Source organism: Channa argus, chromosome 8 (assembly GCF_033026475.1).
Source record: "Channa argus isolate prfri chromosome 8, Channa argus male v1.0, whole genome shotgun sequence".
Classification (NCBI taxonomy): domain Eukaryota; kingdom Metazoa; phylum Chordata; class Actinopteri; order Anabantiformes; family Channidae; genus Channa; species Channa argus.
In genome coordinates, this window is record NC_090204.1 from 8,312,045 (window position 1) to 8,339,930 (window position 27,886).

The 27,886-nt window shown below is 39.4% G+C and overlaps 1 protein-coding gene across 4 annotated transcripts; it reads right to left on the reverse strand.

Annotated features, from left to right (window-relative positions):
• Positions 1-3,575: 3,575 nt before the first annotated feature.
• dot1l (DOT1-like histone H3K79 methyltransferase) lies at positions 3,576-26,324 on the reverse strand. 4 transcript variants are annotated; one of them, XM_067514591.1, is made up of 29 exons: positions 25,952-26,324; positions 21,910-21,953; positions 21,713-21,787; positions 21,545-21,608; positions 20,934-21,162; positions 20,601-20,695; positions 20,050-20,112; positions 19,866-19,921; positions 19,496-19,575; positions 17,745-17,813; positions 17,554-17,660; positions 16,924-16,965; positions 16,742-16,837; positions 15,713-15,932; positions 15,405-15,518; positions 15,184-15,275; positions 14,928-15,029; positions 13,384-13,521; positions 13,028-13,153; positions 11,748-12,187; positions 11,555-11,654; positions 11,306-11,455; positions 10,517-10,559; positions 9,751-10,370; positions 8,796-9,001; positions 8,373-8,446; positions 7,599-8,282; positions 6,064-6,890; positions 3,576-5,893 (listed from the first exon to the last, which is right to left on the reverse strand). In XM_067514591.1, exons 1-28 carry the CDS (start codon positions 26,030-26,032, stop codon positions 6,247-6,249), a joined length of 4,854 nt encoding a protein of 1,617 aa, XP_067370692.1. In that variant the 5' UTR covers positions 26,033-26,324; the 3' UTR covers positions 3,576-5,893; positions 6,064-6,246. The 4 variants fall into 4 exon arrangements, with proteins under 4 accessions (XP_067370692.1, XP_067370691.1, XP_067370693.1 ...); XM_067514590.1 differs by having other exon boundaries at positions 15,713-15,935; XM_067514592.1 differs by lacking the exon at positions 6,064-6,890 and having other exon boundaries at positions 15,713-15,935.
• Between the last annotated feature and the right edge of the window lie 1,562 nt (positions 26,325-27,886).

The following is a 27,886-nucleotide window of genomic DNA, read 5'->3' on the forward strand; positions in this document are numbered from 1 at the left end:
GTGTTACTCCCATCGCTGGTCTCACGGCTGCAGCCCTATTTTGCAGACGGTCAAGGTCTCTTGAGCTGTTCAGCAGCAGTGTATCCCAAGAGATAAAGCCAAGGCTATTGTGCATTACAAATCTTCAGTGAGGAATGACAAGAATTTTCTATCGTCTAATAGCTGCAACAGGTTATCAACAGTGTATTTGTGGGACGATTTTTGGCAGGTACCAAATTCTCATCATGGTTATTTCAGTATATTTACAGACTGGGAAAACAAATATGAATTGAAATGCATTTTAATAAAAACCCATCTTTATACTGGAGTGGCTCTTCTATGGACAATTCCTATTTCTCTTCTTAAGATTTTAGTCTCCTACATACTGTGGCCCATCAATATCTTTGATTGTAGCTAATATTTTCATTGAGGACTTAAAAAAAATAAATAAATCACTGTACTGGCTTGTTTGAAGTACTTCTCTGAGACTAGTACTAACTTTTCAAAAGATGTACTGAATAAAGGTAGAGTAGAGAATGCACACCAAAATCTTTGTGCTGGTCATGGCATTTTTTTGCCAAAAGATAACCGAATGGGGTGCACACTAAGCTTTCATCATCTGTTTGTTCTCAAAAATTGTGAAAAAGCAGCAGCGTGTTTTAAAAAACAATTTGATCTAATGCTTATTTTGCTGCTTTGAATATATTTTTTGACATGTTCACCCTTTTTGCTTCCTCAATAGTTGATTTCAAAATAATAAATACTGAATTTTAGTGTAAATCTAGTAGTCTTCCATATGGGATAACAAAATAAAATCAGATTTAAGTGCCACTACACAACAGAATTAATTCAAATATTATATGAAAACTTTATTAATAATCATAAAACGCAGGAAAAAAACATGAATTCCATTTGTTTCATAATAACATCTTAGGATAAAAGCACCAACACCGAACAGTAACAATATTTCTATGAAAACCCAGGGCCTTTTGGAAAATAGGTTTGCCGTTATTGCACCTCAAACCTGCCCTGGCTTACTGATCAGACATCACTATACACATACTGTAGTTCATGTCTGTCTGTTAGGAGGGATCCCAACAAAGGACAGCGAACCTCCTCCTTAAAGACACAAATCTAGACAGAGGCTTTTGAGAGATGAGGAAGATGCTGAAGCTTACAGCTTCTCAAGATCAGACTGACTTACGACCCTTTGTAAAGCTGGATTTAACTGGAGACTGGGTGTAAGTGACAGTGAGAATGAATCTGAGGAGATCTGAGGAGGCAGAGTAATAATATTAACTTGAATCACACTTAGTGAACGGTTGTCCTGGTCCTGAGTTAGGCAAGAGAGGGACTTCATCATGTCAGATGGTGTCAAATGATCAGATGCAGTAATGAGAATTGTTTACATAATTTAAAGAAAGATTTTAAGTAAACAGTCTTTACTGCAAAACTCTCACTTATTTGTCTTATCTGTCAATAATGTAGAACTGGAGAACTGCATAGAAGCTGTAAACTGAAATCCTGCTCATACACCAAAGGGCTTCAATAAAAGCACCTCATCCCTTTGACTAAATATGTCGCTACAAAAGTGAATTTTGCAGTTTCCACAAACTATTCTCACTCGCAGATACACCACAGCTTCTCCAGGTTAGACTGCACTGTCCAGAGAGCAGCCAGGCAAGCTTGTGTTGAGGACTATTAAACCACAAAAACCCTGCAGCACAACAGGAAAAGAGTAGGGTTTTTTTTAAGTATCAATAGCTGCAATTTCCTTGTTTTAAGTGAAGGAGAGCACCATGCTGTCTGTCTGACTAGTAGTAATAAAAACTGACAAGAGTCTGAAGACAATTAAACGCATAACATTTAACTGCAATTGTATCAAACACCCATTATAAGAAAATTAAAACAACTTCAACAATAATCACAAAAGACCTCTCAGTGCTGGTAACAAATCAACTCTATTGTGTCTATGTTCTAAATAACTGCCTTCTTTTCACTCGACCGCTTGTGTTTACAGTGCAAGTGCACAGGACAGGAATTTTCACTATAAAGCTTTGATTATTTGTCTCATTTTCCCTCAGATATGCACTGGCAAGTGGAGAAAATAAATCACACACACACACACACAAATTGAGCTTAAGGGCGTTCCCACTACCAGAGAAAAATAATTAAGCTTGGCTGCTCTCATTCTGAACCCTGTGATGCACATGTGGACCTGACACAAGTATTTTACATCGGCATGTCTTGCATTTACACAATATTCTCACATTACAAGGTACGGCCTTGTTAGTAAGACCTCTATAGACATAGTGCATAAAGAGGTTGACACACAGTTCTGTACGCACCAATAAAGACTAACTTTGTAAAATCTGAATTGCCATTGTTTGGAAAAAGAAGCACCATTTTTTTCCTGCAGAATCTGGGTTTTAAAAAAAGAAAAAAGAAACAAAGGATGTGAAAACATCTGATAAGTGAGAACAGTCCTAGCGCTGAAATCTAATTGCGTTCAGCACCTCTGTGTGTCCAATACACAAAGCTTCTGAGTTTCTGTGGTGTATACATCACAAGGTTACAGGTGCTGCTCGGCCGCCACAATGGGCGCCATCCATTAAGGTCTTCTGGTGGCAATGCTTCACTTTCCTTGGCTTCAAGCCTCTTGATTAACAGGCTGAATTAAGGTTCACAATGCCAGCACCAAAACACCCCTATTGACTTATATACAGCGATGCCTGAAAGTTTGAGAACTTACTTCTCTAGCTCTATATAAATTTAATCTTATACATTATCAGATTTTCACTTAAGTCCCAAAACAAGATGAAGGGAATCCAGTTCAACAAATGAGACAAAAATGACATGTTGGCATCCAATTTTAAAGTGTGTGACATAAATATGTGAACTCACTTATTATCGCCTCACTTAAAGGGCAAATTAAGGTCAGTTATTTGAATCATTAAGAAGACAATCAGGTGACAGTCTGGGAGGCCCTGCTTTATATAAAAAAGTCAAAGTGTGATTTGACAACACACACAAACACACATGGCTCAAAGAACAGATTTCCAAAGAACTTAGAAGAGGAGTTTCTGATGCTCACCAGAGTGGACAGGGTTAAAAAAAAAGAGTTTATAGAGTGTAGACTCCATAAGTCAACTGTAAGGCAGACTGTGTGTATTTAACGCCACTGTTACACTCTCTGACTAACATCCCTGAGCTGTAAGAAGGAATGGGCTAAAATTCCTCCCAGCTGAAGTTTGGGCTGGTTAATAGTTACAAGAAACATTTAGTTATTGCTACTAAAGGATGATCACAAGTTACTGAAGGGTCCACATACTTTTGACACACACAAAGTTAAATAAATAAATGTAAAAGTATAATTCATTCTCATTATCTAGTTTCAGGCCTTGCGTGAAAATCAGATCACATTTTAGAAAGTTTTGAATAGGTTAATAAACAATCAAGCACCCCTGTATATTTTATACACATAAATTTTTATATGTATATATATATATATATATTTATATATATAGAGACTGTGTATAGATACATATTTTATATACCATTCTGTCTATGATAGACATACAAGGAAAAACAAAAGATTATGTACAAAAACAGTGTGCCCTTGTTTACTGACAGATGAGCAGCTCAGCTTTAAGAGAAACGTGGGCTGACATGTTGGAAACGATTAGTGATAAACGAACATAGGCCCCTAATAACTTTTACTCAGACTTGGAGCCAGCTGATGCAGAATAGTTTTAGCAAAATGTGGTGTCTGCAGTTGTACACTAGGTATTCAAAGAACCAGACAATAGAATATTAAATATGAGAAAGGAAATGCCAAAAAGGCTTTACAAATGTCCCTGTGTACAGCACCAATAATTCTAAATTTTTTTGATGTTTTCACTCAGAATAAATAAGATCAGGCACAGTCCAAACATAGCACCATTGTTTTCAGACTGTGAGTCAAGTACACACTATTGCATTCTACAATATCGACACATTTCAGGATTAAAAAAAGAGAAAACAAATACCAAGGCAAAAGGAAAGACTGACAGCATAAATATAATAATCTAAATTATACACAACTATACAGTTGAATGAATGACATTCACAGTACAAATATTGTTTACAAAAACAAAATACATAATTAAAACAAACAAACAAACACAAGGCGTGAAAGGAGTCCAGTAGTTTGTTGTGGTTATGGTTAAACATGTTTTCCCAGTGTGTGTGGATTTTGCATGCATGACTGTTAAGTTTGTTGTCATTTTACCTAAATGCAGTCTTACACCACATTTGAGTCTGACACGTTCAAACCCGCATTTCACAACAGCAGAAAATATGTATGAGTTTAGCTTAAGAAGAGTTAAAAATTCCTGCTGTAATTCTGCTGGGGCCCAACAAAGTAGTGTGATTTAATAAATTGTCTAAAGGAAAAAAGTTTATGTAAATACATTAGGTTGTGTCTTCTGTGGTTTTACTGTAATTCTTTTACACCTGGATTCATCCTTACTTAACAGCTATACAGCCACAACAGTCTCTACTAGAGTGGCTAACAATATACAGAGCACCATCTTGTTAAATTAGTTTTTTGGGCCTTTAAAGAAAATAAAATGTACATCACTATGTTCAGTATTATTGGCACTCCTGGATGTGTTACTAACTGACCATATTTTCAGGACTGAACTTATTTTAGACTTATTTGATTTTGAACATTTGTTTTTTTTCCACATCAAAAATACTTGCACTCTTACGTATTTTCCATTCAAAAGGCTACTGTTTGAGTAAACAAAGCAAAGCTTTTAATGACATTTGAAATATCTGTTTTTAGAGAACACAAAGACTGAAATACACCAATGAACTGTTTTCATTCCTTGGAATGTGAACTAAATTGGTTTAGCTGTAGTCAAGAAAAGAAATAATAATTTTGCAAACTAAAAAGGAGAGCCACAACAGCATTTGAAATTGTATCCACTTCGCTTTATGTAAAGCAGAGTAATCCGAATTTTTAAACTTCTTTAGTATAAAAATATAGGAATATTACATAACCAGAGTTTAATGGGTGTCATCAAATCAGCCAGGACTTGTACATTTTCTGCTACATACGCAACTATATCTTGGTATCCAGTGTGAAATTAGACCAATGTTAAATTCCTCACCTTGTTATATAGTCAAATATGTTGCAACACTGTATTTTACTGAAGGAAGAAATCAGAGATAAGAGAGCATGCATGCAGAGAGGTGAAGCTGCATGACATCTGAGCAGAGTTCAATGAACTGGACTATGTTTGTTTGTGTGTGTGTGTGTGTGTGTGTGTGTGTGTGTGTGTGTGTGTGTGTGTGTGTGTGCACGTGCACCCACATTCACTCTTATGACATGAGACTTTGGAGGGAATGTGACAACAAGATACAGTTCAAAGAAGGCGGCCTGTGTGCTTTAATTGGTAATTAAATAATACACATGAACTCATTACCTTATTCTAAAGGGATTTAGTTGCTATAATGGTGACTAAGAAAAAGTAATGACAAACTATCATACTAATGAGCACCTTAAAGTTAAACCAGATATGATAATTCAGTTCATCCAGTGCTGGAGATCAACCAGTACTGATTTCATGTTGTAAAATGTTCAAACACACATAATAACTAAAAACACTCCACACAGTATAACCAGTACCGATGAATTCTGCTCAAGGTGACAATAGTGGTGGCTGTTAGTGTGTGTGTGTGTGTGTGTGTGTGTGTGTGTGTGTGTGTGTTTGTGTGTGTGTGTGTTGAGATCCCAGTACAGAAGCCGGTCTTGGAGGGGGTTGGGTAGTGCAGACATTTTGAAGCACCAGTGAGTGAGGAGAGTGCCTTGTCCACAACTGGACTTTTGCATTGTTTATTTAATGTTGAGGTAGTTTTCATCAGTTACCTGAAAGATTAAAAAGAAAAAGAATGGAAAAAGCAACAAATGATTCCTTGGTAAATAAATTAAGCATGAAAAAATAAAAAATAATAATCACTAATGACAGACTGTTATAATTCCTGCCACTTTCAAAATTCAAACTTATGATCCAACACTGTTTTTTATACTTGTCTTACCTTGTTCAATTAGAACAACTGCTTGTGGGAGCACAGGGAAAACGGGTATCTTGTATCTCTCACCCCCTATCAGGATGTCTCTCTCCCTCTCTCTCTCTCTCTCTCTCTCTCCACCCTTGGATTGCCCTATGTCCTTCCCACCCATATCCCAACCCCGCATCCCCCCACCCTCACACCCAAACCCTATCTAGGTCGGGAGCCAGGGAGCTGGGAGGAGGTGTAGGTACCATGCATGCCCTGAGTCCTCCACATGCTCCCCCCACCACCTGAGCTGCTGGCTGGTGGTGGAGGGGTCATCCGAGGGGAGTAGTGCACTGCGAATGGACGAGACGAGGAGGAGGCTGACAGAGAGGAAGAAGACAGGGAGGCAGTAGCGGCCGCAGCAGCAGAGACAGAAGCTGATGGGGCACAGGTGGAGGAGATGGAAAGAGACAGTGATGACTGAGTTCTCTGGTGATGCAGAGAAGAGTGGGACAAACGGGAGGAGTGGAGTGAGTCTGGTCGAGAGGAAGGCAAAGTGTCAGAGTGTGTTGGTGCTGCTGAGGATGGAACGCTGTGCAGTGGTGGTGGAGGGGGCAGAGAGAGTGTGGGAGGAGAAGGGCTATGCAGGACTGACTGGGTGCGGCTGTGCTGAGACTGGGAGAGAGTAAGAGGTGAGGACCCAGAGCCCAGGCGTGTGGAGGCTGGTTGGGAGGTGGAGTGCTGCTGGGTTTGGGAGGAGGTTGAGGAAGAGGAGAGGCTGAGCAGAGAGCTGAGGCCTCCAGAGGTGGGTAACGTCGTCCCAAACTGATGGGAGGACACTGAGGGAACCACGTGGTGAAATATACCTGCAAATCATATAGCAGAAAATGAAGGAAAGGGAAGGGCAAGAGAGTGGAGACGGAGGGAAAAAAAGAGAGCAGATAATAGTAGCAAAGAGAGTGAGAAAGTGGGGGACAAAGAAAGAAGCAAGGACTGAGCGACATTGTGCACAGCGCCAAGCACACTGAAAGCAAACAGAGTCAGTCCACTGTGAGTGCAGTCAGACTAAACCAAGTCTGTGTGGCCAATTTAGAAATGCATCTAAAACTTTAGTTTTTAATCATAGCAAAAAGTATTTATGGACTAATTTTAGTAAACTGACTCTGACATTCAACTCCAACACCCACAGAAAAATACAAAAGAAGAAATGAACCTACATAAAATCAAAGTCATGTAAAATATTATTATTATCAATTTACAGACAATCTCAGAATATCTGAAAAATTATTTATTGAAATCTATCTACTACAACTAAAAAAAAACCTTTTCTGAGGGTGTTTCAAACTGCAGCACTCAAGCAGCCAGTCAATGTCAAAGCGAGGCAGCACGAACTGTCAGGAAGGCAGACAGAATGTGAGCAGCACGGGGCCTCTACTTTCCTGGTTCTATTAGCAGGCCAATCCCTTCGAGTCCCTACTGTTTTTTTAAAGATAACCTCAAGCGAAGAGCTCACCCTGACTGTTCAACAATGACATAACACTTCACACAATTAATTTGTCATCAGTGATGCTTACCTCCAGCTGCTCCCCCTGCTAGACCAGCACTAGAAAAGCTTCCCAGGGCAGAGTGTCCATTGACAAGCCGTGGGGCCCCACTCACCGTGGAGCTGCCTGTCTGGGCCCCAAACAAGGACTGTAAGACTGAGGTCCCACCAAGAGGAAACTGAGACCCAAGGTACTGTCCCACTGATGATCCTGTCGTTGAGGAAACTGCTACCGGACTGCCCCCCACCTTTCCACTCAGAATCCCGCCTCCATTGCTGGCAGCAGCGGAAATGAAGAGGTTCTGACTGGCCAGGCTGTTGTTAGTCTTTAGGTCCCAGTCACGGGGAGCCTTTTGCTTCTGGAGGGCCTGGCGTTGGTCTGAACCACTGCCTCCCTGCCCACCGCAACCACTGCTGCCTCCACCACGGTTTCCTGTCTCCTGTCCAAGGAAGGGGTTGGAAGTCATGTAGCTGGATGCCTCTCCATCGCTGCCTTTTCTCACCTGCTGCTGTTTGTGATCAGAATCTGAGTCAGTGCCCCGGCTTGAACCCCCCATGCCAAATGGGGAGCCCCCCTGTCTCAGGTCAGAGTTGGGTTGCTTGGGGTCAGAAATAGGTGAAAAGGTAGATTTCCACTTGCTAGTAGAGGACAAGGAGGATGTAGAGGAGGCTTCACTGCCTGTGCTGTTACCACTACTGCTACCAGATTTTCTGCCTAGTAGAGAACAGAAAAAGACTGGAGGTCATCAAGTAGCAAAAGTAGAAGATAAATTGTTTACTTTAAGTTTTTTACTTTTTTCCTTACCTCTTTCATAATCAGCTAATCTACCAGGTCCATCTCTACTTTCCAAGGATATAGTGGCAATTTTTCTCTCAATTCTATAAAACAAAGATGGACAATAAAACAACACAACATAATTCCTTATAAAAGGTGCAAAAAGGACATCATTGGTCACCAGATTTTTTGGCATCTCAACTTCAGCAAAGATGGTAAAATAGTCTAAAGCTGTTAAACCTGCAAGGCAAGGGTTTCCAAATTGTGCTCCTAAAGGCGCCCCTGGCTTGTTTACTTTCCAAAGATATCTGGTATGTTCCAGCTTCCAACTTGAAGCAGGCAATCACCAGTGGATAGGGCAGGGATAGTTGGTAAAACAAGCTGGGCAGGGTGGCTTGAGGACCAGGTATAATTGTGTATTAGTCCCTAACCTTGGGAGTCCATCGTACGTACCTTGAACTTGAGCTGTCAGCAGGGTAACCTGAGTCATCATCATCAGAGCTGGGAGCTGAGGAGTAACGACCTGTACCGTTGAGCTCCAGGGGGCACTCTCTCTTCAGAATGGGAGGCTGGTCCATGTCAGGCCCATTTGGACTGTGGCTTGATTGTTCTGGGGAGGAGATGGCCGAGATCTCCAGAGGCTGGTTAATGTTGTTAACCTGTTGGTAAAAAGGATATACAGATTACACTTAGATGAAACCTGGCAAATAAACAGGTCTTGTCACATCTTATATACATACAGATGTTACAGACTTGATATATTATTCATTTAATGTAAATTCTAAGAATAACAGTATATTATAAACTAAGCCAGCATGACATGGGGAAAATCTGCGATGTGTGATAATGATCCTCCAAAACTTGCTCAGCAGACTGAATGGTTGTGCATTCAAATGGTCACGTTTTGTTCTAACTCCTTCATAGCAGTTGGTTCCTAGTAATTAGCAAACAAACTTACCAGGATAAACAGTGGATGGGGGACCATGGAGAAAACTGATATTACCCTTTTTTTACAATTTATTGTTGTTTTAATATGTGTTTTAACAAACTACCACTATTGTTTTTTTTTACTTGCCCGGGTTTATTGTGCATATAATCGACTGTAGATACTGTGAACTCTTAATGTCTTACGTCAGCTTGGCTGCCTCTCTGCCTGCTCTTTGAAGGAGCTATGCTGCACCCTGCCCCACCAACATAGAGAGAAGAGAGAGACTGCACTGTAAGTGGCACAACTATACTTTTAAATCTGTTAATCTCTAAAATAATAACTAACTATTCTGTTTACATTTACATTGTGTAATTTTCAGTCACATGCGATGATCTGATAGATAAAATCGTATGTGGAGTGTATATGTAGTTCTATATAGTTCCAGGCTGACTTTGATTTCAAATGCTTTTAGTAACTCACCATGGAGTTAATATTGAGTGGTGATCCTGAGGAGTGGTTGTTGGAGCTGAGCCCAGGGAATGACCTCCTCTTTGGGGATCCGCTGGCTGTGACAATCCCTGCAGAACTGCGTTTCCTTCTCCCCCGCTTGCGTCCCTCTTGAGAGCCAAGGCCGTGAGAGGAGTTGGATGACGATGTCTGTGTGGGTGTGTGAGGTGTGCTGGGGGACTGGTGATGGTGGTTTCCATGGATACTGTGGTATCCCTGCTTTGCTGAGTTGCCAGTGTGATGGTGGAGGCGTGATACTCCAGTTGCTGTGCCTCCACTGCATGATGAAGAGGAAGACGAGGATGAAGAGGAAGAAGAAGAGAAGAAGATTCTCCTTCGCAGTTCACCGTCCTGTGGTTCTGTGTCGGATCCTCCTCCCTGGTGGTCCTGTCCGATTTCTGGAAGAATCCTCGGGGGTCCATCTGCATACTGGAGCACCCCTCCAGTACTGAGTGGAGGGCTCTGAATGGAGCCTCCTCTGCCCATTGGTCCTGTTAAAGGAGTGTTACTGTGTGGAGGAGGTGATGAAGAAGCACCATTATGGTCCTCTGAGTGGGGACCTCCATTCATCAGCCCTGAGCACGATGAATAGCCTTAAGGCAGACCAACCAGATAAGGGACAGATGCGTTAAAAGAACAGATAAATTATGAAATGCAGAATAAAACAAAGCTTTTTAAGCTAATAATAGTGAGAACAATAAGCAAATTTAATATTGAGGTGCTGAGGGAAAATCCTTACCATTGGTCTGGCCTGCCTGAGAGACAGGACTTGGAGTACTTCTCTAAAATTATGAATACAAAGAACATATCACAACGTGAAATCATAATTCACAAAACATTTAAAAGTAAAAAAACAACAAAAACTAATTGCTAATATTTCACACTGTAACTTGTTTGTCCCACCAAAACCAGAGCATCAAACAAGCACATAATAACACACAGTATAGTCACCCCACCCACATATCTCCTCACTGTTTGTATGTCACTTGTATGTAATTACTATCGCTGTCTTCTTGAAAATCATTTGTAAGAGCAAAATGCAGAGTATGTGTATGTGTGTGTGCACGTTTGTAACAATAATAAGAACATAATAATACCATTAACAAAAGACTGCCAGTGAGTGTGTAAGAATAGATGTCATTACATGAGACAATTTAAAGAAATGTCTTTGGTTGCTGTTCCTGTCTGCAACATGCTCAATATGCAGTTAACTGTTATGGCCACATGGTGCCTCCTTTAATGTTAATGCACATTTGACATAATTGTCCTATGTTTACATAAGGCACTGTTATTGCTATTATTTTAATGTTTATGGAAACAAAAAGTGCATTGTGCTGCTCATTGTATTTGTAGTTACAAAAATAATAACCAAATAAATTCTTTACATTTTTGTATTTTTTTTAAACATTTCCAACAGGTTTTACGATACCGTTATAATACTGATAATTACGATTTTTGTTTTTGGGTAACTATAATTAGAACATTATGTTTTCATACTCTTTCATCGCAATACAGTTTGTGTACTCACCAGTCTCTCAGCACGACTTGGTAGCACCACACTGGCCAATGGGATGCTAACAGGTAGTTTGCTTGGATGGACAGTGCTCAAGGGGATACTAATTGGAAGGCTTGTAATGCTGTTGTCACCCTGAACAGACGGGCTCCTTTCCTTTCCACCCTATATCAGAAAGTAAAATGTGTTAATAGTGACAGAACATATACTTAGAGATAGATCAGTAATCGCAAGTGAGCAAATCTGCAAAGAAAAAATTTTTACCCTCTCAGAACTTTTTTGAAGAGAATTCTGGGCATCAGGTGCATTTGGAGATGGGCAGTTCTGTTTGGCTCCAAGTGGAGAGTTTACACCACCTAATTCCCTAAAAAATAATAGGGAAAGGTATGCAAATCTAACTTAGAAACAAATAAGTAGTAAGTTTTTTTAAGTATGCGACCTTTTAGTGCCTACTAACCTGTGTGTGGTCAGTCCTGGACCTCTCAGGTGAACGGAGGCTGTTGGGTCCTGGTTAAGGTGCCTCCGTAAGGCAATCTTGGCAGGGGAGAAGCGTGTGTAATCAGGAAGAGCATGCAAAGAGCTCTGCTGCTTCTGCCGAGCATCTGGGGTGGCAGACATGATCTCGTGGTCTGGAGAGATGGGCAAGTAGCGAGAAAGAAGTTCCACCTTGGTGTTGGCCCTGTCAAAGCAGGGTGAGCTGGTGCCATTGATAGAAAGCTCTGGGCTGACACCATTAAGGACTGCAACTGAGGACATGCCAAGCTTTGTGGAATCCATGTCTGTGGAGGAGCGTGATTCCAGACTCTTTCTGTATGGGGAACTCTCACAGGGGCTGTAGGATTTTAGCTGAAGCAGCTCCTGCTGCCTTTGACTTTTCTCCAGCTCCACAATGCTAATCTATAAACAGATACCAGGAGAAGCCATTACGCAGGATAACAGGCATACAATAACAACAAAATCAAATGCCTTTGACTGCATTTACATGCAGAGGAATCAGCTTCGGGTAATCGGGTAACAATGTTTACAGGCACTTAAGAAACATAATCACGGAATCCGTATGCAGCAGCAGAGTAACCTGATTTCTCCTCCACCGCTGACTTATTTTGGAAACCTGGTGCACAGTTTTTAATTGTATAATGATAGAAAATGCTGCTTTTTGACTTGTGTGTGTGTGTTCAGGTCACAGCACAGTGACAGCACAGGGGGAGGGAAAGGGAAGACACATGAAGCTTATCCACAGTTAACAGTCTGAATTGTAAAAATCCACAAGGGAAAATTACTTATTTAGACTTCTACGAGCCATCTTGTGTTAAGTTACATTTTCCGTCGGACCTTAGGCAGATTGCGTTTTAAAAACGAGGCAGCATCGCCCCTCAACCTGTCCACTTTCATTCTTTCATTTAGCCTATGTTTTCCTGTCTGTAGCTGTTTATTAGGCACATGCACATTTGGAAAAAGCTAATTAGGAACCTGGTTACGTGTAGACATGGCAGAGAAATTGGCTTTCTCCAACAGAAATCTACCTGGGGAAACCAGGTTTCCCTAATCCCCTACCACAATTTCTGAAAACCAGCTTTCCTGTTTACATCACACTTAAGAAAGCAGATTTCCTGAGAAAGCTGACTATAACCTAACTTAAGTCCATCAAACACAACTGCAGGGGCATGTCAGAGGTGGGAGAAAGAGATACGCACATTTAGAAACGGAGCTAACAAATTGAGGAGGTGGATAATGTACCTGCAGCTCCAGGCAGTGTCTCTGTTTTTCTGAGATTTGCCTGCGCAGAGCCTGCTTCTCCTTCAACAGATTCTCAAGACACAAAGAGCCCCAATCCAGCTTTAACTCCTCGCATCGAGACTTCAACTGGACAACGAAAAACACACACATTTATTACTTTTTAGTTGCTAGTTTTAGTTTAAAATGATCTAAAATAAAATAAATAATTTAATGCTACCAGCTTGTATAGTTAACAGTAGAGCTAAATTAAGCTATGAATGGAATAGATCAGGATTGGTAACAGGTGTAAACCACTGTAAATTATGTTGTAACACAAATGGAGGTAGTAACAATTGTACTAAGCCCTGAGTTCTCACCAGTAGTAGGCTATGGTCTCTCAGCAAGGCCATATCTCTTTCAAGCTGCTTAGTTTGCTCTTTCAGCTGATGGTTGTGAGCTGATATCTCCTTCTGGGCCTGCAGCAGGTCCTCAACAGTTAGGGCTTTCACTCCCAGCTGATCACCACATACACACGGATATACAATGTCATACATCAGCAAATAGCACATTATACCTAAAACAGAATTTAACGTCAGAGAAAATTTTTCTTTGCTGGCCCCAAGGTTGTCTCAATATTGCAGTGATTATACGTATTTTCAGGGTGTGATCCTTGTAATCTGACATTATCTCATGTTTTTAATAAATTAAATATATAAACATACTTGGGAATCTTTAAAAAAAAGAGAATTTGCAAAAAAAGTGAAACTCTCATCTCATTCTAGATTCATAAATCATTTTTGTTTTAATTTTAATAATTATAGCTTACAGCTCATCAAAATCTAAATCTAGCATCTCAAAATATTAGAAGATTTCAATCCAAGTATCAAGATTTATTACTATTCATACAGTATAAATACCATGTATTTCTTAATAAACACAACCAATCATAAGGAAAACTGCTGACTTTACAGCTGTCCAGATGACAATTATCAGCATCTTCTATTAGGAGGGTAAGCCCCAGAAGGTCATCTCTGAAAGGGCTGGCTGTTAGCAGAGGGCTGTATCGAAGTACATTCATTGAAAGTTGATTGGAAAGGAAAAGTTTGGTAAGAAAAGCTGCACAAACAACAGGGATGACTTCAGGCTTAAGAAAACTGTCAAGTAAAGCTGATTCAAGAACTTTGGAGAGTATCACAAAGAGTGGACCGAGGCCAGAGTCGGTGCATCAAGAGCCACCCTGCACAAATGTCTGCAGGAAACAGGCTATGCTGCTGCATTCCTATTATCAAGCCGCTCCAAATCGGATACATCCTGGGCTAAGGAGAAAAGGAACCGTATTTTTGTTCAGTGGTTCTAAAGTCTTCTTTTCACATGAAGGTAATTGTTGCATTTCATGTAAAAATCAAGTTCCCAGAGGCTGGAGGAAGAGTGGGGTGAACAGTATCCAAGTTGCTTGAAGTCCTGTGTGAAGTTTCCACAGTCATTGAGGATTTTGGGTGCCATGTAATCTGCAGATGTTGGTCCACTGTGTTTTTATTCCAAAGTCAAAGCAGCAATCTACAAGAAGATTTTAGAGCACTTCATGGTTCCATTTGTTTAAAAGGTTTATGGATGCGTTGATTTTTATTTTCCAGCGTGACTTAGCACGTGTCCACAGTGCCAAAGATACCAATAACTATGATATTACAGTGCTTGATTTGCCAGCAAAGAAATCTGACCTGATCATTGAACTAATCCAAATAATAGCTTAATATATTTCCCTTTACATGTAATTAATCTAGAATATACGAGAGTTTACCTTTCACGTTCAAATAAAAATTCGCTCAATTCAGATTCACTAGCAATTATTGGATGACACTGAAACTTTTCTAGAAATGATGTTGATCATGTCTTTAGAGGGCAAAAAAGTATCAGTTCCCACCTCATCCAGTTTGGTCTGAAAGAGACCCTTGATCTTGTCCTTGTGAGACTGACAGACTGAGTGGAGCTGCTCTGCCTGCCCTGACAGGTCCCTGTGTTTTTGCTATAGTCATAAAGGAAAACAAGAATGCAGGTAAGAGGATCCACGTGAATAAACATTAGTACAACTGTCATTATTTTTAGGTAGACAAAATGTGCTCAATTTGAGAGTAGTAGCTGTTTATTAATTGGCAACCAGTAGTGGCAGAACTAAATACCTTCTCCTGTTCTAAAAGCTGTTGCAGGTTGGAGCGGTACTGAGAAGTCTTCATGTAGGCCATAAACTGAAGGTATTGGACTTTGATGTTATCTGTGAAAAATATAGGTATTAAGACATGAAAGGAACAAAAGAGCAAAACAAAGACGATATTATTATTAATAGATAGTCCTGAATAATGACTTTTACAATTTTGATGAACACAGTCAAAACTCAGTTCACCTAGCAGTTGTTGCAGACCAGGAGGAGTTGGGCTCAGCATTAGCTGAGTAGAAGGATAGTGCTGGACCTTGGGAGGTAGCTGGTATGAGGAACTCTGAGATGGTCGGTATGCATCTGTACACAAAAAGGGAATAATATGCAATGCAGTCAATGATTTTGGTGTACATGCTTCATGTAAAGAGATTAGTTTCTTCTGTATTAAGAAGCAAGAAGCAAGAATTTTCCATAATGGCCTGTATGTCTCTTTTTAGAGACAGAAATATGTATAAAGGTAATTTCTAGTATACTGTGTGTCTGTGTCTTCTGACCCTGAGGAGGTGCCGCTGAAAGGGTCTTGGCATGGAGCAAATCCAATGCACTCTGATTCTTCTTGTTTTTCTTCTCGGCAGCCGGAGCAGCTTTTTTGGGTCGACCACGCTTCCTGTTATTCAACTTGCGACCTTTGGACAGGAGTCGAGTTCTTCTGGGTTTAGTGGAGGGCTTGACCACTGTCACCAAGCTAGGACGCTCCTCTTCCCCACAAGAGTCCTGCTGTAATAAACATGGAGGGACACAAACAGAAATGCATAAATAGATATAAATGTACACATTGCAGGGAATGTGTGCCTTACTGTGTTAGGGTGTTTGTGAACCTTAAGGGTGTAACAATGCATTGTAGCATAATATTTCACAACTCAAAAATGTCACAATATGCATTGTAAAAGTGGAAAATGGACCACAAGTCTATTTTCATGCTAAATCCACTGTCACCCCCTCGAACTTGCAGTTGAGATTTATTTAAACACTAGAGGGCACCATGGGCCAAATTTGCACTAATTAAGAAGATTTCAAATTTCAGTATGAAAGTAGGAAATTTAGACAGCTGTAGCCAGAACAAAGACTTTTTTCAAGGTCTGCTGATTACCTATGGTTTATTTATATGATGGCTAACACCACTAACACGATAACTGTTACAGTAAAAGTAAAATAAGGGAACATAATACCATTGCCCAAAGCTACAAGTTACAGCCCACATTATGCATTGTGAGTCTTGTTCTTCAAATGCAAATTTTGATTCACCTGAGAACTATCAAAGGTCCCAGTTGCTACCAGTGTGGGTATGTAAATTTTCTTAAACTAAAAAATAAAAAAAAATTACAATAAAAAAAATAAAATAAAAATAAAAAACACACGTCATTGTCCTAAACTACAAATATGTTTCTCTAACAACACTGAACTTGGTTGTGTAGTCTGTCCACAAGTGTAATCGTGGTTTGATAATACTCTTTCCATCAGAGTTCATTCATTAGCCCTCTTAATGAGGACAGTTTATACAATGTAATATGTGGAGTTCCTACCTTGTTTTGTTCTTTAGGCTTTGTGGGCGTGGTGCTATTGCTTTTACTGTCCTTTGTATCCTTCTGCTGACGTCGCCGAGCTGCCTCCTGTTCCTCCTAATATATAATGAACATGTTTAAATTGTTTCATACATAAGTACAGTGATACTGTCATTGCACTGACAAACAAGAACATGACTTACCCTGAGTTTAGGATTTTTGAGACTAGCAAAATAGTTTTCAAGCTGAAAAACAGGACAAAGAAGCAATTTCAGACAACACTCCAGATTTTCTGTAGGACCTTTTTCATCTGCCTGTAATATACTTCCTCTATCCCTTAAAATTAAAACCTAGTCATGTACTTTGTTTTTTTAAAACAAAGAACATGTACAGATTCTTTGTGGTACAATTACCACCCACCACTGGGCACAAATGTGCAACAAAATAATATAATCATAACCTCATGGTTAAGCAACAAGATTGTCACAAGCATTTACTAGCAGAGTGGCAGTGTTCTCAGTTGGATTTCTACTAGTTAAGCAGGGACTTCTTTAACCATCACCTGTGTGACATGCATCTAACAGGCTTTTGTAACCCTGTGATTTCTCTGGAGACTCTTTATACCGTGGACTGGGTCCGACTACTCATTAAGATAAAACCAACTGCTTATCTTTTGGGTTTAGGCCATCTATTTGTATTTATTGTATGATGTCTAACACCCTGGCAGTCGCATCAAGCTACCTTTTTTGTCCAGTTGTCCTTTAATACCAATTCTAGTCTTCCCTCATCTTATACAACAATAAAGATAATGAATGAAAAGCTTTAGTGCTTACTATGGTGCGGTCAATGGTATGCAGGTAGTAGGAAACTGGCTTTCCAGTCCAGGACACAGAGCCCCTCAGAGGGGAAAGCTCCACTACACGCATTATTGTGCCAATGTCTGCATGACAGAGTGGAAACACATTCATGTCGGTTACATATGAATAGATACAAATTCTGCCTTTCCATTAACTGTGGTACTTACCACTCAAGTTTCGACTGTTTATTCTAAAATTTAAAGGTGCAAAAGGTTTGGAGGATACAATTTTCCCACCTGCAAAAGAAACAAAACACAGACCAAATTACTATGTAATTCTTTTCTAATAAGCACTTCATGCTCTCAGTAGGCACTTACTGTGGCTAACTACATAAAATAAACTGAATATCAATTTCCCCATATACAGTAATCCGTAGACACATTAACCATATTGCTCTTTTTAAAATGGAAAACAAACAGGCAAGAGGGGTAGTGAGTCTGGGATATCAAATGTCAAATCCCCGGAGTTGTCACAGTGGCTACTGTATACCATCAACAGTTAAATTCATATTTTCATATTTTCATTCAAAACATCTCATTCTGTTGTGACTCTGCAAAGACTAATAAGTTCCAAGATACTCCTTAAATCCTTAAGGAACACCTTAAATTTGCATGTCCCACATGTCAATTACTTCCCCGAAACAAATAGCCATGCAACAACCCAGATATTATTGACTGCATTTGTAGGTTGCACTGCAAGATTTATGCTGAGATGTCTTTCATGTACAAATCTAGCTTTGTTTCATTGAAATAAGGCGCAACATATAGTCTAAATGTTGTAATACGTGACTGCCAGGCTAAAGACGTTGAAACAATTATGGAGAACTTGCTACTGTTGTGCAGAATGTATCACTAAAGAAAATTTATAATCCAATTTGACCATTGGGATCAACTTTTCAACAGTGGTTTGCAAATCTCATCAACCCATATTTTATTCACAATAGAAAATAAACAACATATAAGATGTTGAAACTGAGACATTTTACAATTTAATGAAAATATTAGCTCATGTTGAATTTGATGGCAGCAACACATCTCCCAAAAAATTGTAACAGAGCAATGTTTACCATTGTATAGCAATGTGTACCTATTCTTTTAACAACATCTGGGAAGTGAGGAGACCACTTGCTGGAGTTTAGGAGAGAAATGTTGTCTCATTCTTGTCTAATGCAAGATTCTAGCTGCTTAACAATCCTGGGCCTTTGTTGCTGGATTTTTTTGTTTTATGATACACTAAATGTTTTCTCTTGGTGAAAGGTCTGGACTGCAGCTAGGCCAGTTTAGCACCCAGACTCTTCTCCTGTGAATCCATGCTGTTTTAATGGATGCGGTTTGTGGTTTAGCATTGTATGGTGAAATATGCAAGGTCTTCTCTGAAAGAGACATTGTTTGGATGGGAACAAATGTTTTTCTAAAACCTCTCTGTACTTTTCAGCATTGATGGTGTCTTTCCAGATGTGTAAGTTGGCCACACAATAGGCACTAATGCAGCCCCATGCCTGTTATTAATGCAGTGCCACCTGAGGGCCTGAAAATCATGCACAGCCAGTTTGGGCCTTTGGACTTGTCCCTTGCGCTCAGAGATTCCTCCTGATTCTCTGAATCTTTAGATGACATTATGGTAGGATGGATGGTAGGATCTTCAAAGTCTTCACAATTTTACATAGAGAAAATTTTTTTTAAATGGTTCTATAACTTTTACACGCAGTTTGGAGATGTGTCACTGCTATCAAATTCAAAATGAGCATTTTTCATGAAATGGTAAAATCTTTATTTACATTTTACACATGGTCCCAACATCTTTGGAATAGGGGTTTTATATGTATTTGTAGAGTAGAAAATTAACAAAAAAAAATTTTTTTGTGCCTCTATATAAGTGCACCTCTATACAAGTTAGTGATTAATTGAAAAATACTAACCTTCCTTCATATTTGCAAAGCGCTCCTTCAGCTGGTGATCTACCTCTGGGCCAAAGGCAAAGTTATTCACAAAAATAATACTGCAAATCAGACAAAGGAGGAAACATTTTAGATACAGTTTGCCGTTAGAAAATTTCATTTACCACACAAGTATTGAGTTTTACAAAAGAATATGTTCTAGCTGAATTATGAGTGGAACTCTAATATTTTAATATTGACTTTCCTTTAAACCTTTCATACAGAAGTCCACCATATGAAGCTTTTTTGCTGGATGACCTAAGATCAACCAAGTGTAATCATTCCTAATTCTAAGTCATATGTACCAAAAGTTTCAATAACAATAAGACTGAATTTTGTTTGTACGTATCACCTTGTGTTGGCAATTCTTTCTTTCCATTCTTCAGATAGAAAATCACCCCTCTCCAGCTGAAAAACATTATTTTATTATCATAACAAAAAACACAAAAAATTACACCAATGTCTAACATTTAAAACATTTTAATGTGCATTAGGAAACGTTCTGAGAGTAAATGCCACATTAATAGTTAACTTACTGTGTACTCCCCGTGTTTCTTCCCATACCATTTCATCCACTTTTTAAACTCTTTATCCATGGTCTGAAAGATAGAAAATGTATATATATTTGAACAAATAATACTTTAAATAATAAGTACACAACACGAACAGAGATGGTTCCAGAAAGGATTATTGGGTTTCTGGTTAATACCTAGTTAATAGCTCGTTAATATCACACACCCGATGAAGGCACTTCCTGTTAACTTCAGGTAACTTAGACTAAAAGTCAACTGCACTGTACAGCTTATTCTATGCTGTTTCTAGAGCAATCAGTGAGAAGGTGAAATACTAACATGGAAATGGTTAAAGGTTAATCAGACATCGCAATAGACTTTCCGCTAGACTACTCTAATTTGCCAGATATCTCTACGGTGACACTTGTACTTTACCAACACAGTCATTTTAATCGAAACACAGAGGAGCTGCATTTTTGACACAGGTCATCTGACTGACTGCACCCTAAATCTCACCGTTCTCTGCTCTCTTTACAGAATACCTCTCCCATCCAGTGAGATTTATATATAGTTACCTCTCCATAGGTAGCTGGAATGTCAGCTTTCTCTACACCATAGTAGTGTTTACAGTTGGTTGCCGCTGCAACCTGCAGCACTACCTGCCCCACTCCTGCAAATATGAAATTTTTTTAAAATTTATTATAGGTTCATATCTTCTAACAACAAACAACCAAGGCTATAAATGTTGCCAGCTACATTACATTCTTGCAAAAATGTATTACTCCGCACATTTTTTGTCTTGTCAGTTACATTTGGATCGGTTGGGCAGAAATGGTGTATGAAAGAATATCAAAGTTTAATTATTGCTTTCTGAAACTTGGACATCCCCAAAATAAGAGCCGACTAACCACTGCCGAGGTCGACAAATGTGTCATCTTCCATCATTTCCATCTCATCAATGATCTGAGCCACCAGATCGAACGAGGTCTCTCCATACACCTCAGGGGAGAAGGGTTCATAGTTGTTCAGCTTCTCTGGGTCAGTCACTGAGTGGTTGTAGACCTGCTGTAAGATGTGTCTCAGCAACCCATTAGAAGGACGCTTGTTCAGCTTCATAGGCTGGGTGGTTCCCTTCCACTGCAAGATGGGATTGCATCTTATTAATATATTCATTCACAACCAAAAATACTTCTAACCTGCCTTGCTTGGTGTAGAAAGATATTAAAAGTAACTGGGAATTAAAAATCACAGTTGCATTTATTATTTAAACCCCAGTGACAAAAACATTTTTCCTATACAAAAAAAACTAAATATTTCTGAGGAAAGTACAAGAATAGAGAGTAGGCTATTTTTATAACTGCATGTAAAAGGCATTATATCAAAAAGTAATGAATGAGTTCGATAGTTGAAGAAACACTTCAAGTACAAAAGGCACAGCGTTTTCCAATTTTACCAACTAATGTTTTCATATTCACATCACCTACACAGCACTGGAAAACATTTACACATATGCACTCACCAGCTGGTGAATGCTGTCAATGGCCCTGTTGTATTTGTCACAAAGTCTCTGCATACTTTCAAAGCTGTGACAATAATAAAAAACAAGATTAATACCATCATAGTGTACAAGTTGAACTCCAACCAGTGTTAGAGACACACAGAAATTTTGACATGTCCCTCAGCTCACCTCTTGGTGTCATAGTCAATGAGTACGTAGTTTTCCATTGCCAGTTTGAGATCCGGGATCTCCTCACACACCCACCTACAAAAACATACAGTTAAAACCGTCACCAATTCACACACCCGATGAAGTCACTTACTGTCGATGTGCAAGTGGGAGTGTACATGTGAGAGTTGAGTAAGAAAGGAGAAAATTTCACCTACCGAATTGTCTCAATGATTTCATGAGCAGCATCATGGTGTTTATCCTGTGTGGGGTGAGAAAATATTAAACACCTCCAAGTTTAAAACATTATAGTCATCATGACGGCTGTTTTATTAGACTGCATTAGTTGAACTAGGCATACCTTTGAAAATGACACCTGAGTGTAGAAGGCCCTAAAATGCTTGTGCATCTCCCCATAAAATATACTTGCCTTATCTTAAAGGTAAACCAATCCATATAGCAGAGATCAGAATAAGAAAAACAAATACATCTGTTTTCAAATTCTTCCAATTTCTAAAACTGATTTGGAATTTTTGATTTATTTATTTATTATCAAATAGCCATGATAAATACGACAATATTAGCATTTTTAAAATACAAATGTTATTGTTGTTATTACTTGAAGTGTACAGCTGTTGAGGCAAATGGCAGTAAGATAACACAGGATGTACATTTCTAAAGTGTTATATTAAAAAAAAAAAACTGTTTTTCCCCGGAAGACCATTTCTGTTTTTGATGTCTGTATTAGGTTAATGTTAATGCTGAGCAGAGTTTAAATTGAAATATGCCTGAATGAGAAGCAAAGGCACACTGAAACAAGTTAATTACAGCTTCATGCAGTGTAATGCCCACAACAACAACAAAAAACATTATGTCTGATTCATCCACCCATTCCAATTACTCTAACATTTCTTCCTTCCTTTGTTGGTTTAGTTAAATAAAGACTTCATCTAAATTAGACCATTGTACACCATGTCTAAGAAAGCCACTTTAAAGTACTCAAATTTCAAAATTGCACTTCTGTTTCAAACAAGGCTAAATAAAAATCACAAAAATTAAGTTTACTGATATGTGCAGGGAATCTATAGTTAGTAATCTTGAAGTGTGCTGAACAGCTCTAATGGAATAATAGGGCTCAAGTTACACCCAGAGCAGAGCCAACCTGAGCTGACCCACTGACCCACTTTCTGTCTCCTGCTCCAGCACATTGCCAAAGAGAGCCTCTGGTGAAGGGGAGGAACAGAGGAAGGACGGGAAATCAGACAGCAAAAGAAAAAGGGTAAAAGGGAAGAAAGCAAACACAAGAAGAAACAGAAACTTGGGATGGCAAGGGAAGGGGGAGGAGGAGAAGCCTAGTATTTGTCAGCTGTTTGAGGACTGGCAAACCAACTGCAGCTAACAGTTCACAGCCTTGAGCTCCCAGCTTCCCGCTCAATACTACCCGCCACTACTACTCAAACTTCCGCCAAAACTAAAACTTGCATGCGCACACACTCAAATATGCATGGTAACACAGGAAATCTCCTTCTATTTCTGTCATTACAGAGTTCTGGTTATGACTGCTTCATCAAGCTAACTTCTCGTCAAGCTCACAAGCTACACATTTTCTTGAACATACAGTGGGCATGACAGATTTAAAACACTATGTTTCACTAAATAGGGGTGGTATACAAGGTGTGTGAGTGTAGGAAAGAGACGGAATAAGTGAACTAGAAGCCAAAGTGGGGAGGTCACCTGTTCACACAAAGGCTGCACACAGCAACACCAGTGCACGGCAGCTGCTAAAAATAAACACTGTCTGAAAGCAAGCGTCAGACAAATAGAACAGGAGTCACTCCTCTCTCCCCACTGTGGGTACAACTGACGCCTTTATTACTCTTCCTTTCTACGTCATCTCTTCACTCAATCTCTCCTTACATTGGTGTGACACATCGTGGGGTTTTATGCCACAAACTGCTCCGCTAGGAGCCCATAAAAACAAATGACTAAGGCAGGTGTACCACGTACACACGTGTACTTCTCATACCTACACAAACACAGCTGATTCTCTAAATGTAAAATAAGCTAACAGACAGACACCAGTGCTTACTTAAAATTATCTTGTAATTACAAACATACTGGTATTCTGAGGAGCAGTGGTGACATGTCTATTTGTGTTATCTTGACAGATAGTACAGCAAGTCACATGTTGATGTCTCAGTATGTCTGCAACTCAAATGACTTGTACAAGCTGGCTGCATGGCTTCTACTGTATATTAAAACACTCCCATAACTAGGCAAGAACGCAGAAGTGACCGCAGCCCTTTGTTTTTCCACTCAGTGCTTTTACAACACTTAAATCCTAAAAGCTATGCTGAGATACCACTGATTTTACCACTGTAATTGCAGCCTTGTAAATAATAGGTTATAGGTGAGCAGCAAACCACATAGGTTCAGCTGAACTTAAGCAGCAGAGTGCCCACACCCTGACTCAGATGGACAAAAAGATGCACCACACCTGAGGTGCTCTTCATATGGAAGCATTTACAGATGCAGATAAGTCTGGGATTTACAAAGAGACATGGCACAATAGGAGGAAACACAGAATGAAAGAAAAATAGCATATTTTCAAAAGCTTGGGTGTAACAGCAAATACTGCAACATGCTATATCAAATCATATTATATATCATAATCATGTTGTGTGAATAAAGGCAGAGAGGAGTGAGAGTGAAGAATGTATCTACACAGACTCGATTCAATTGCTACTAACAAGCAGTTCAGCAATGGTAAAAACGGGACATTAAAAGTGAATGGATAAACACTCGAGCATGTATAATGGTGTGTTTTTTAGAATTCTATTAATATGGCATTGTTGAATAGGAGCATGCTCTTTCCTCCTCCCTACAGAGTTGACCATATGGACATGAAAGTAGGGGGAAGAGAGAGGAAGTCTTCTCCCTTTGAAAACAGGAGGAAAGCACTGCATGAACAGGCTCTATATTGCAGAATTTCACATGCAGGACTCTCAGCGGTTTCTAATTCAATCCATGACAGCTAGTCCCAGTGTAAACAGCTACGACACAGGTCAATGGTATATTGACTCGTTCTTAAACTTTTATTTAGGAGACATAAGGAAAAAGGCAAGGCTATGAAACTGAGGGGAATGAACTTTGAGTGTTATCGGACTCTGGCCGACTGTACCAGGAGGGTCAGCTCTGTCAGCCCAAGCAGAAAGGAGTGGCTGATTACATTAACTAGTAACCCTAAATTGAGACTCATTTAATTCATATCGTGTTGGCTGGATAAACAGATAAATTGATTGAACCGAAATAACCAAGTTGCCAGAATTGACGCAATGTGTGGGGGAAGACATGTACAAAAAAAATACCATTCAGACATTCTGAGAAATTCAGATTTTTTTTTTTAGTCAGAAATGGCTGTCTCACCACAATTACTATAAATGAGAAACCTAGTTTAAACTAACTTAAAGACCACAGAAGTTTGAACCACTTCCCTTTCCGTTTCTCTTCAATGAGTCGCCTGCAATCAGACTGGGCTGAAGGTTTGCCTAATGGAAATAGTACTAAGAGAAAATAAGTCTACTTCTTGGCAAATATGACTATCACTGCGTTGAGCACTGATGGATCTACTGATCCGGGGATCAGTAAATGTGTATTTTTCAAACCAAACACAACACGCTGGTCTAAATTGTAACGCTGTCATAAGATAACAAAACGCAAAAAGCACTCGAGGAATGCATCGAGAAACAGACGTAGACACACATCATACACCACACATCTTGCACGTATCTCTGCATCGCTGTGTGTGGCGCTTGTTCAGGTGGTGGATCTGAGCGGAGAAAACAGGTATAACCATTTTATGAACAAGTTGTGTAGACTTGTTTTTAGGTAGGATTACTAGGGATAGGGATCTGTAAAAGCTGGTCTGACCACGTCGCACGAATGTCAAAACATCTTTTTGAAAACTGGTTGTCAATTGTTCGGCTCAGCCATTACTTGTCACTGTCTAGTAACGTTACGGTGGTCGAAGGTACCAGACACAGTGTTTCATTGCATTTCAGATAATAATGTACAGTACTATATGTTAAAACAAGTTAAACAGCTGTGTATACACTGTGTCTGTCACCGATCCCAACCAGTATTACCCGATTCCCCGGACGAACAGCACGTTCGCCAATGTTAGCAAGGAGCTGGCTAACAAAGACAAAACAGAAACAAAACCTTAATCGCTTAACAAGTAGTTTAACGTTTAACACTTACGTATACAGGTAATGGCCAAGGATAGCCAGCAGGTTCTGCTCCAACCGGCGATTTGAGCTTGAGCTCCAGCTTTTCTCCCATTCTACACTTCACGGCGGCTTGGCTGTGATAGATAGCTAGCTAGCTAGTAACTGCTTTCTGTTAGCCAGCTGGTCGGTTAGCGAGCGAGCTACAACGTGAACATTTTGTAAGAAAAAGACGTTGAAAGACTTAAAATAAAAAAGACGTCGACGCCGGTTACGTGGTAAACACACCCACAATATAGTCAAGTATACAAATGTATCTGACTCGGTTTTATATTTTGAATAAATTTCCTTTTTATGTCAACTGGCTATAACACTTCGTCCGTATCGCCGCCATCTTGCCCGGCATGAATAAATATGGCAGGAGGGGGCTGCTGGTAGGAGAGGGGACACAGACGTCACCGAGGAGACCGTGATGGCAGCGCGTGGGCCAGCAAGAGTACGCACGAGTGAGCGGCTGTCCCACGGCGCGTGAGAGCATCGCATCACCTCTTTTTCCCTTGATCACAGTGCAGTATTCATAGAGGGCGTTACATACATCCAACATATTTTTATAGGTTTTATTAGAAACCTATAAAATGTAAAATTCAAATGATAAAATAAAATTATAAAATTGAAATGACTTCGCAAAACCAACTTTCTAATGAAAAAAAATTCTTAAACAAACCAAGCAAATGTTTATAAATATTCGATTTACTTAACAGCAAAAACAACTTACCACTCATGGAACAATAAGAGCATTGAGTTCATCATGACACAAACAGCACCGACCAATAAAGTTTTAATTTAACGTAGCTAAGCTAAATCAGGGGGTAGCTTGTGCATTTTTAAACAGCTTTTAAGCAATTTAATTTGTAGGCTATGCACTGGGGCCCATGTTGTCCATACTATTTATTTTTAGACTAAGAAATAATTACAAAAATTATACTGAATATTGAAAGAAAATTACCTGGATCAGGGTTACAAAGATTATAAAAGATTTGCAATATTGTATAAGAGTCTAGGCTTTTTTGTTTCTGACCTGCACTATATACCAGTCAGGCATAATAATATGACCACCTGTGCAATTTAATGCAATCCAATACAGTTGGCCACCCTATTTAAAATGAATGCGGTGACCAAAACATTAGAACCACCTCTTCTTATAACACACTCCAGTACGAATCCACTAGCCACTTTGACCTCAATAATAAACACATAGTGGAATTATCACCTTTCTGACAGCTTCAACTTAAAAACTGCAAATCAGAACCTTGTAAAAGTAGAATTCATGGCAAAGGCACTGTTCTGGATTACAATAAATTGCACAGGTGGTCATTATGTTATGCCTGATAGCTGTAAATCATTAGGGCTTGCTGTCATTGATCATAAATTGAGCACATCAGCTACCCTGGTGTTTTCCTGTTACATAATATTGTCCAAATACTTGTACAAATGTGTAGAGTATTTAGAATTGTTAGAGTTTGTATCCATCCCTAAGAACGTCTTTCTCACGCTCTCACACACACATATACACACACGCACTTGCAGTTGCTGTGCTAGAGCGCAAGACATTTTGACCTGCACAAGGGCTCACTTTAGCTATGTTTTAAAATTCATTATTACTAAATGAATGTTTTCAAGAGTCAGTAAAATTTGTCCACTGCATTTCCAGTAAAACCAACAATATGCACCAAACAGTACCTGTTGCTGAGCCATATATGACACATGTACTTTGCACTCAATTTAAAGAACATGCACCGGTTTAGTCAATCTTGCACACAAGAATATAAATCGCTTGCACCTATATACTGTGCAGTATAGGGTAATTACAGTAGCTGAATACAACAGCCGGACTCTGGTGTATCCATGAATGATGATTTGTATGCTATTCTATGGCTGGTGGTAGGGATGGTTTGTGCTTTGGTCACTA

Excerpts from the sequence above, each read along its gene's own strand:
- dot1l (XM_067514590.1), bottom strand. The coding sequence starts at position 26,032 with ATGGGAGAAAAGCTGGAGCTCAAGCTCAAATCGCCGGTTGGAGCAGAA. Across the intron at positions 21,954-25,951 it reads CTTGGCCATTACCTGTATAC|GATAAACACCATGATGCTGC; the intron begins GTAAGTGTTAAA and ends CACCCCACACAG. Across the intron at positions 20,113-20,600 it reads TTCCAGCTACCTATGGAGAG|ACCATGGATAAAGAGTTTAA; the intron begins GTAACTATATAT and ends TCTATCTTTCAG.